At 42.2% G+C, this 11,551-nt stretch overlaps 1 protein-coding gene across 1 annotated transcript in view; it reads left to right on the forward strand.

The window, feature by feature from the left end:
- Sema5a (semaphorin 5A) overlaps nucleotides 1-11,551 on the forward strand; it is a 433,461-nt gene that overhangs the window by 302,310 nt on the left and 119,600 nt on the right. Inside the window, exons 10-11 of the mRNA XM_028767632.1 lie at nucleotides 3,271-3,406; nucleotides 9,444-9,648. Coding sequence (XP_028623465.1) covers nucleotides 3,271-3,406; nucleotides 9,444-9,648 — 341 coding nt within the window. The remainder of the gene's footprint in view (nucleotides 1-3,270; nucleotides 3,407-9,443; nucleotides 9,649-11,551) is intronic.

The following is an 11,551-nucleotide window of genomic DNA, read 5'->3' on the forward strand; positions in this document are numbered from 1 at the left end:
GGAGGGAGGGAGGGAGGGAGGGAGGGAGGGAGGGAGGGGAATTAAAGGAAGGAAAAGGAAGAAGTCTGAGGAGGGATGTAGAGGTCAATTCAATTAGAAACTTCAACTAGAAACTTTAAACTTCAATTAGAAACTATGACTTTGTGTGGCTGTCTCTTAGCACTAAAGGGAGGGATGCTAGCTCAGGCTCATTTCTCTCACTGGGGACTCGGGTGTTTTCTTAACCTTAGGCATCAGGTGGGCTTCATGAGATCGATTACTACTGGAATGCTTCTTGTTTGCTGGTCTGACTGTTTGTTTGTTTTGAAGGTTTTTACATTTTCTGTCATGGTGACAGAGAGCTAGGAGATAGCTACAGCTTAGCAGAGACGAGAGCTCTAAACTTTTATAGAAGAACAGGCTTTTGTTCCCAGCACCCACATGGCAGCTCACAAGTGTCTTCAACCATAGTTATAGACAATCTAAGGCCATTTCTGGTCTTTGTGGGCATTAGGCATGCACGTGGTACACATACATACATACATACATACATACATACATATACACACACACACATACAAACATACATACATACATACATACATACATACATACATACTTACAGGTAGACACTCATATACATAAAAATGAGTAATGCCTTTTTTAAAAGCTAGTGTCTCACCATTATTAGCTGTGTATAGTACAGAGAGTATGTGACCTACATAGTATAGTTTAATTATATCTAAGTATAGGTATATAGAGAATAAAGTTGTTTTGGGACCTTAGGAAAAAATTTGACTATGCTGTTCTTCTAAGGGAATTGATAAGGTTAAGAACCTTTTGAAACCTCTTCTACTTTAGTTGGAACCAGAATTTAAGTCCCCATAATTCTGGACTGACCAACTCTGTCCCTGGCATCATTATAAAATTTAATTATTATTACTTTTAAATTTTTTTATGTATATGTGTGTGCTTATGTGCCCTGCATATGTACAAGTGCCCATGAAGGCCAAAATGTTTCAGATGCTTTGGAACTAGAGATACAGGCACCCAATAAGGGTGTTAGGGACTGAACTAAGAATCTCTGCAAGAGGAGTAAGCACTCTTAACTGCTGAGCCCCCATTTCTGTATCATTTTTATCTACTGAGTCTCTAAATAAAGGTCTGAGATAATATACAGTATTGACTACCCCACTCAGTCTACTTGATTGCTCATGGAGGCCAGATGAATACCTGTGTTTCAAAGATAAGCTGACCAATGTTGCTTCCAATTTTAAGTAACTTATTCAGAGGTTGAGGTAGTAGTATAGAGCTCGGTGGGGTCACATGCCTGTGGGAGAGACCCTTGAAGGAACTGGGCACACACTTTAATTTCTGCAGGTTGTTCCGACCCAAGAGGATAGATGGGGAGAAAATGATGAGGGTGGGGTCCTCATGGAGCTCATACGAGCCCTTTCTTCCCCACTTGTCTCTTTCAGAGTAAATAAAGTACAAAAGACATAGGGTGGATGCTATACCAATAACACTGTGCCCAACCGACATAGAGAATTATACCCTTTGCCAGCTCAGATGAGCAGCTGCCAGGCCTTCCTAGGGAGTCCCTGAGCTGGCATCCATCTCCACATCATCTCAGTTCAGAGTAAATTAGTGTCTCTGACTAGAAGAGGATGTAGTTGTTATTGCACTTGGCATCTACGGATTTGGGGGTCATGTGGAAAGTAGGAGTTAATATGCTTCATTCTCTACAGCCTGTGGCAAGGGCTGATTCGTCTCTCTGTCTCTGTGTCTAGAACCTTAGGGTCATTTTAGGATCTGTAGACTTCTTATAAAGAACTAGATGGTGTTTGTACCAAAGCTTAGCAGGAGGCTCAAGGTAATATTATTATTACTATGGATCCCCATCATCTGTCAGATAACTGGCTGCAGCTCACCCTTGCTGTTCTGTGTGTCTGCTCTTGTCCCAGGCTAGTTGTTTCTCTGAGTGTTACCAAAGTCCAGCCAATATGCCCTAAGTCTATTTCTTCCTTGAACTTAGGAAATGTTTATGTTCTACTTTTCCAAAGATAGTGAAGAGAAAGATAAGAGCAACAGTCTGAATAAATCCACATTAAGCACTCACTTCTGTTTAATCTCCTTTCTCTGTGCTGGACTCCCGGAAAAAAAATTATCTTTTAAGAGCTGTTCTTTAATACCATACGCTTCTCACAGAAATACCACAAAGAATTCAAATCCTGGTCTTTGTTGCAAAGTAGCCAGGGTGTCAGTCCCCATCTATGGGCCCCTGTCAGGGTGTGTGTCAGGATCACACTGAGCATGCTTCATATCCCTCACAGGGATTTGCCTTTTACCTCAAGAAGATCCAAGATTGTACTGAAATTTGAGAAGTCTTTTGGGCTCTGTCCTTCCCCCTCCTCATTGCTTGCCAGGTAGTTAGATGGTGAAGTTCTGAAAGTTTTGTGATTTTTTTCTCTAAGATGTAGAATAAAACACTGAGTTATTTCTGATCAAATATTGGCTCAGTGCATTAATTTGGAAAATACATTCATGCCCCTCATTTGGTCTTCATTTTCCTTTGAGATCAATAGCCTGCTTGAAATGCAAATTTGTGAAACTGGCATTTGCCATCTCCATGCTTGGTCAAAGGGCACTGACCTTGCTGAGCCTTCAGCCCGCAGCTTTCTAGTAGAGCCTGAATTCTGAATTAAGGCTTCACAACTTCATAACAGTGCTCTTATTTTTTTTCTTGCTGACCCTTTTGATTTACAATACCCTTTAAATAATAAATGAGACAAATCTGACAGGCACTCCCTGCAAAAATACTTTGTTTATTATTTTGTTAAAGAATGACAAACACAAATACCTGGAAATCTAATAGAAAACAGAGGTTGGCCAGCTGTCGTCTAAAGTAGCCACAGATACAGGTGGAAGAGAGGTGACCAGATGAATGGGTAGCTCCACCCACTGGAAGACAAAGCCTGTCTTCTCTAGAATTTAAAATTCAGGAAGCTTTTCAAAATCCCTTGTTGCTGCTCTTGTAGCCGTGTGAATTTAGTCCCAGCTGGCAGGGTCATATCTGTTGTGGATCCTTACTTCATTATCTGAATGTTTGTTTTCACATGAGGAAATCCCAAGAAAGCCCTGAGCATTGCCCTGACTTCATCCTTTTGGTATATATAAGAGTCTCAAGCAAGCTTGAAATAGCTAAAGGGAGATGCTACCCTGGGGTCAGTGGAGGTCATCGATCACTGTGGGCTCTGACCAGTGTGTTTCTTCTCCTTTCTCATTCTCCAGAAACAGCATTGCTGCCTCCGCTGTCTGTGTCTTCAACCTGAGCGCCATCTCTCAGGCCTTCAATGGACCCTTCAAGTACCAAGAGAACTCTCGTTCAGCCTGGCTGCCTTATCCCAACCCCAACCCCAATTTTCAGGTAATCTCAGGGGAAGAGGGCATTACGAGTATCCTCGGTTAAGAATGAAGAAACTCAACATAATGAGCCTGAGCAATTAAACCCTGGCTACATGCACAGTACAGCAGCACTCTCCTGCCCCCTGCGGGACAGCACCATCCTGGGCTTAGCCAGTATCAATAGAACACAGCCTTTTGTGGACTATGGCGCCTAGACAAGAAAAGGGAGGCCTTTTGTGGGTTGTGGTGACTGATCCTTAACTGAAAAAGGACAATCTTCTGCAGTAGACTAGAAATCCAGGCTTCAATTAGTGCTAATAATGATGGGCTGTGTGCCCCAAATCTCTGATCCTTAATGAATGATATTCCAATGAATAGGGCCCAGGGCACAGAGCAGTGGGTCTTGACAAACAGAATTTGAGCTCTAATTGGCAAGTATGGAGAGGCTTCCTGTTGGGAAGGTGAACTGTGGCAGTGGCTGCTGGGAAAGAAGCCTGACTGGTACCAATTCATCTTTCGGTCACCCAATTAGAATGTTCAAGCTGTGATGTCTTTGTGAATCATCCCACCTGCAGTGCTCAGAAGAAGCAGAGACCTGGTGATGGTGCTGTTTATTTTGTTTGTTCAAACCATAGCTATATTCATCTGCTTAAGCTACTGTAACAAAATACCACAGTTTAGATTGTATTTGAAAAAAAAAAAGAGCCCCCTGTTTCATTCCCAGTTTGGGGACTACAAGATCAATGTGACAGCAGGATCATTTTCTGGTGATATGTTTCTTGCTTAGGGTTTCCACTGCTGTAAAGAGACACCATGACCAAGGTAATTCTTATAAAGGACAACATTTAATTGGGGCTAGATTATAGTTTCAGAGGCCCAGTACATTATTATCATGGTGGGAACCATGGCAGCATCCTGGGAGAAGTGGCCAGAGGAGTTGAGAGTTCTACATCTTGTTCTGAAGTCAAATAGGAGAAAACTGGCTTCAAGGCAGCTAGGAGAAGGGTCTCAAAATCCACCCCCACAAGGACATGCTCCCTCTAAAAAGGCCATACCTGCTTCAAAAAGGCCACACCTCCTAATAGTGCCATTCCCTGGCCCAAGCGTATTCAAACCACCACAGGTGTTGAAGATGACCAGCTTTCCCTGGTATCATCCCTTAGAAGAATCATCACTGGTGTTTCTTCCACCATTACCCTGGGTCAGACTCCTATGGCATCGAATGCTTCCTAGAGGTCCTGTCTTCAGCTACTGCCATGCTGAGAGATAGATTCTACATAAGAATTTGGATGCAGCAAACACAAGAGCAGCCTTCCCTGTAGGCCTGTTACTACCAACACAGGCAACATATTTAACATCATCATGTTCCAGACACTTGGTCCAATGTGTCCCCTGTGTAACCATACATGTGGCATCAAGGCCACATGAGTGACACTGTTTTATGTACAAACAAAGGCATAGAGTCTCGGGGAAGGACAAATAGCCAGGGCCACAGCTGCTTAGTGATTAAGCTGGGATCTTACCTCTGCCAACGAAGGTAAAATCCTGATCTCAACCAACCAAATTTCTGTTAGCAGCAATCACTGACTAGTGATATAATTGAGTCCATTCTTCTAATTTCAGTTGGTTTACCATCCCAAACCATGAAACCCATGACTTCCAAGGAAACTAGGCTTTAGAAAAAGTTTAAATTTTTACATGTATATTTTGGTAAATAGGCATCAATCAATTATAATTGAACATTTTTCATTTCAATATTTTAAGACTTTCGGCAGAGGATGGGGTGAAGAATAAGATAAGTAGTTTGTGTATCATATTTGCCCTTTACTGCCTTCCTTGAGCAAAATGTTTAGCATCTTTTCATTACTTCCTTGATACTCGGGGGAGGGAGGGATACAAGTAAACTTTGGAAGTGTCAGCCAATGCACATGGTTACTGAACATTTGATTGAAAAGACTCATGAGAACAATCTGTCTGGAGTCTTCTGTGTCCTTCATGTTGAGTAATTACAGATTTCAACTGGATCTTCTATTCAGTATAAAGAAGAAAACATGTTAACACCTTCAAAATTCTGTTTTATTAAGACCTGTAGCTTAAGAAAATGAACGAGGAGCTTAGATTTAGAGCATCCTCCATTGCACCGTCTGTTGGATTGCAGCGTTCCACAATGCACTGGGTGATTCAGCAAACTTGAGATCCTTTACAAACTCCAAGCAATGCGTACCTTTTAGCTCACGCACCTGGATATTTCCATAGCACATCCAAGTCCCCTCATGTGTTACAATACCAGGATAACACTGAAGGACTTGCTTTCGTTTGTTAGTGGAATTAGGTCCATGCTGAACAGTGAAGGGGACATGCACAGAGGTGGCACATGTGACAAGCACTAAGCTGGTTCAGCTTACGTCATCCTCTGGGCATACATTTAACACTTCCAGGAAACTAAAGCTACAGGTTATGGTGGTGGTGTGTGTATGTGTTTTCAACTACAGATATGTGTTTCCATTTCTAGATTGTGTTAATAGCCACATTGTCATAGGTTCCTGACTGATGATTTGAGCTCTCACCTACACTAGCAGAGAGTAGAAACTCATTTTCAACCAACGTTCCCTCCATTAGACATCCCAACATTGACAATAACTAATAATAGTATTTATATTTATTGTTATTATAGTTGGTTTGGTTTTCCCTTTGACAATTAGAATTTTACGTGACACTTCTACAATAGGAAAAAATGAGTTAACTAGTAGAGGAACTGATTCAGGAGAAGGCGTAGAAAGAGAAATACGTCATACCTCAAAAGCTCAGTAAAGCCCACAATGCAACAAAAGCTACTAGTCACTCTTAACAGCTACAGTCTCAAAGCCACCCTCTGTGGCTTTTGTCTGCCCTAGGAGAAGTAGGAGATCTTAAACCAAACAAAATCATCAGTCACTTAAAACACAGTGCGACACAGTGGGAGAACAGCTAGGTGACAGGCTCCAAAACCTTCCACAGGTTTTATTACCAACAATGAGAAGTATGCAGCCAAATGGAAAATGTGGGAGTGCAGGAGCAGTTGGGTAAGACTGCTGGGGACTGAGGCTGAGATTTAGCTGTATCCACAAATACACACATGTCTTGGCAGCAAAATGAGAAAGAGCAGGAGATCCAGTGGGCCTAGACACCATGGAAATTATGTAGTCTGGGATGAACTTGGCCCATTTTGAGCTTGACCTTCAAGTATGGGTGTCTGGAACAGGGATTAATGTGCTACCCTTGAAATATATAACATATGAGCATTTATTATTTTCCTAGCTGTTACAGAATTACTGATCTTGTTTGAACAGGCATTGGCACGACAGCTATTGAAGGCTGTAAGCCACATGAAAACACAAGTGATATGTGTTCCCCATTTTTTGTGGTTTATTTTTGTATGAGGGTCCTAGGGTAGCAAGTACCTGAGTGTAACCAGGACAAACCAGTAAGTAAGGCTCAGCTCAAAATTTTTCAGCCCTTAGAGAGCTTAGTGAGTTGTTATGCAGAAAAAAATACATGCAGTAATTTTGAACAGTTTCCAAATATTGGAAAGAGAATCCTTGGGTGAGATATTTATTATAAGATGGTAACAGAAAGAAGCAATAGAAAACAGTTCAAATATAGATGGTGATAATACAGGCAAATAGCTCAGAGGAAACATGGTCAGTTTTAGCATTCCAATTGCCCCTTAGGCTCCTATAACTGTTTTTCAAGGGGAGTGGATGCCATTGCTTTTAGACTATAGCTGCTAGGTTTTGGCATGCCATTTATCTTAAAACAGCATGTACATGTAAATGTTGAGTCTATGAAATTGAACCCAGTACGTAAGTCACTGTTGCTACCCATACCTCAAGTATTGTTTTTGACTTCAATACAAGTTGACCACAACATATAATCACCTTCAGCATTAGCTGTCACCTGGAATAGTTTCAGACCAAGTGGTGATCTTTTTTACTTTAAAGAACTGTTTCTGGGGGCTTGAAAATACAGCTTAGCTGTTAAGAGCACACATTGCGTTACAGAGGACCCAAATTCAATTCCCAAAACCCATATGAAGAGCCTCACAATCACCTGTATGTCAGCTAAAGAGAGATCTGACATTTCTGGACCCTGTGGGTACCTACCCTCATACGTATACACACACACACACACACACACACACACACACACTCACAAAAACATACACTCACTCAAATACAAACATTCACATATACACACACTCACACATTCACACATACACTCATACACATACTCACATGTGCACGTACACTCACACACACAAACACTTAAAAGTAATATCAATTAAGATATTTAAAAGCACATACAGATTTCTGATAGGCACCATGTCCATGCTTAAAGTGTTATTATGTAAAACTGCTATTCATATAAAATCTATTGATACAGTCTTCACAGATCCCAAAACAAGTGCTTGTGGAATTATCTGACCATCTATCTGTCCACTTATTCTTTCACTTATTTCTCTCTGGATATGACAGTTCCATGGGCCATGGACATCCTGGCTGCTTTAAGACTGATGCATTTACAATTGGTTGGCTAGCTTCTGAGCTATCAGGAATGTTGTCTTATTCCTGGCATTTACAAGGACTTTAATTTATAAATGCTATCTTCCCATTACTTCACATCACATGAGATATGAGCCGGGAGCACAGCCGGCGTGTTCCAGCCATTTAACATTTGATGAGACAAACTAAGAGGCTGGGACTCCCTTGAGACCACAGGTCATTATTTTCAGGCCTCAGCTTTACCCTGAATACATCCTTTACATGATGTCAAGGTACAAGGTGCTCCAAACTAGGATGTGAAATTAAATTCATCACTCGCTAGTTGTGGACAGTGCATTTAACTCCAGGTTTCTCTAACTCCACGATCGGCCTATCATTTTATGGCATATAGGATATTTTACCAAATGCTACAAAAAATATAATTGACTTTCAAAAAGTAATTTCCATCTTCTACTCCTGGACCTCTAACCTGTTATAAAAACCATGTATTGGAAATGACATGTTATAAATGGTAGTTTCAGGCCGTGTGGACCCCATCACCCCTGCTCTAGGGAGAAGGGCTGAGAAACCTCATTTCCTACACCAGCCTTTAAAGTTTATAAAGGAAATGAGAGCAGTTGGTGGTAGTTTTCTGATTCTGAGCTGGGCTCTGAGAAATCTGTGCTCTTTCTCACCTGCCCTCTTACCTTGTCCTGGCCACCTCCTGCTGTTTATAACACCTGCCAGCATCCTTCTACACAACTCCACAACAGTCTGGGTTTGTTGTGTATCCCAGATTACACTTATAATATTGACACTTCCTGCCAATCGTTCCTTCCTTCCTCTCTCTCCATCTCCCGCTCCCCACTTTTCTCAGACCTCTTTTCCTCACTGCTTTTCTCTTCTTTCATTACCACCTTGCTATCTTATGTTGCAAATTCCCAGGTTCTCACCTATTGCCTTCAAATCTCCTGTAATCAGAAATACAAATAGATTTAGACCAGCCACAGTATTTGTGTAGCCCATATAAGAGATATTGTTTACAGATTGAGATAAACACAAAGGTATCACCATGGAGTTAAGGGTTGCTTATGAACCAACCCACTGTGACAGCCAGAAAATGCATACATCCATAGGAGTTCAACTGTTTCATGTTCAGTGTCAGCTCAGCTTCATCAGTCAGATACAATTGAATTGCAAGTCGACAGACAGCTCCCAAGAGACCCAACACACCAGAAGGAGATTCTCTGCATCTGGTGTTCAAACTAGAGTCAACAATAGTGTGCCTGCCCCATTTTAGAATGTCTCATATTCTCTTTACAATACATGGAGAGATTATAGATTTCCATCTACAATGGGAGAGAACAGGAGGCATGAGAGTTAAGGGAGATGGAGGGATTGATTCAGTTGTACACTCACTAATGCATCATGGCTTACTCAGCTTGCAGCTTGTTCCGTTTACCCCTCCATCTTGTAGCCACATGAGCTGTGGGCATCCAAGTGGCCAACTTTTATAACTTGGCCTGTCTTCTCTTGCAGTGCGGCACCATGGACCAGGGCCTGTATGTAAACCTGACGGAAAGAAACCTACAGGATGCTCAGAAGTTCATTCTGATGCATGAAGTGGTGCAGCCAGTGACCACTGTGCCCTCCTTCATGGAAGACAACAGCCGCTTCTCCCACTTGGCCGTCGATGTTGTGCAAGGCAGGGACACTCTGGTCCACATCATCTATCTGGCCACAGGTAGGAACTCTACCTTCTTGTAGATGGTTTTCTTCTGTTTTCTCATTCAAGATCTTAAATTCCAAACACCTTCAAGTGCAGCTGTGTGCCTGTGTTGTCATGACAAGTGGAACCCACAACGTATGCTTATTCTTGTCAACCTACCCACTCTTCCTGGATAGCTTACTTGTACTATTATATAGGGGTTTGTTCTGATACTTTGATTTAACTGGTTATCTGGGAGTACTGACTCTAAAGGCCCTGCTCCCCAATTGGTTCTTGATCCATTAATAAAGATGTCGGCCAATGGCTGGGCAGAAAAGGTGGGATCTCCAGGTTCTCAAAAGTGGGAGATGCAGGAAAGAGTTTCACTACCGTCCTTGGTGGGAGCTGGAGCCACCAGAGATGTAAGAACTCTGGTAAGTGGCCTTTGGCCACTTCTTCCACTGGGCCTAGGATAACAGGAGAAGAATTACCTATGCCCAGTCATTGCTAGCCAGGGCATTTTGAGAATAGCTGGCATGCATGGGTTCGTGTGTGTGTGTGTGTGTGTGTGTGTGTGTGTGTGTACGTGCATGTCTGCTTCTTCAAACCAAAGATCCAAGATAACTCCTAGGCAGGTGCAAGCCTGTGACCTCCTGAGAACACAAGGCAGGGTAGCGAAAGCTATGTGCAACACTCTTGCTATACTGTTAGAATTTTAAGTAGGGAGACAATGCCTCCTTTCTTAACTATTTTTGTTCATCAATGGTTCTTGGCATGACTATCTACATTTGGCTAGTTTAAGACAATGGAACATTTTATTAGAAGAGACTGCTGGGGAAAATGTTTTCTGGAGATTTCCATGCTGATTTCTAATTGAGGCACAACAATGCTCATCTCAAGCTGTTCCTGATAAAGGTCCATGGAAACATTTGAAGAACGAAGCATATGCACACGGCGTTTCATATGTAGGGCAGGCGATGATGCTTATCAAACTATAGATAACAACCAAACTTCTTTAGATTCCAAAGTAAATTTGGAGCAGAAAGCATGCTCTATGTTGCTTTATTACTCTGACAGCGTAGGGTGCTATCTCTGCTTCAGGAACTGTCTCAGCTCCACCTTCCTAAGCCCCAGACAGAGTGATTTCACTGTGGAATGGGTTCCTGCCACCCTTTGAGTAGTGTAGTGTATAGTTGACACTTCCTTACAATCCATGGTTACCTTTTAATGTGGTCGTGAATACTGTATTATTCCTTCATAGAATTTCTCAATTTATATTGGTTTATTCATCACTCGTGAGATTGCAATGATGTGTTGTCTTGCCTCTGGCTGTTGAATTCATTTGCACACTGGTTGTATGTGGTGAGCAGACTGGTACCGTCTTGCCCTCCTATGACTCCCGTTCGTAAAGGTACATGCAGATATAAACCAAACAATAATTAAAATGCATCACCAAAGTAGTGATGAAGAACCAATGAGATGGGAGCCAGAGGAGGAATGAGGTGATGGGTGTGCCTGGGGGCAGGTCCTGTTTCCTGGCTGGATGGGGTCTTCCAGTGCCAGAAGCATTGGATGCTGCGCACTATAGAAGGAAATTGTGAACACTGGAGATGCAGGGTTGGTTAGACTGGTCCAGTGCTACTGAGTGGTCAGCAATGAAAGGAGAGAATTAGCACCACTGGATGAGGGCATGAATGGGTGGAGGCCAGTCAGTAGAAGACTGGAGAGTTAGCAGAAGGATCATAATGACAAAGTCATGTGACATAACTGCTCAGAGTAACAGTTTGCAGAACTGACTCAGAAGAGGGATGAGTGATAAGGTATCTAGTTTTCATTGGAAGTCAAGAAATTCTTCTTCTTCTTCTTCTTCTTCTTCTTCTTCTTCTTCTTCTTCTTCTTCTTCTTCTCCTTCTCCTCCTCCTCCTCCTCCTCCTCCTCC

The sequence above is a fragment of the Grammomys surdaster genome, unplaced genomic scaffold (genome assembly GCF_004785775.1).
Source record: "Grammomys surdaster isolate TR1022 unplaced genomic scaffold, NIH_TR_1.0 174, whole genome shotgun sequence".
Classification (NCBI taxonomy): Eukaryota; Metazoa; Chordata; class Mammalia; order Rodentia; family Muridae; genus Grammomys; species Grammomys surdaster.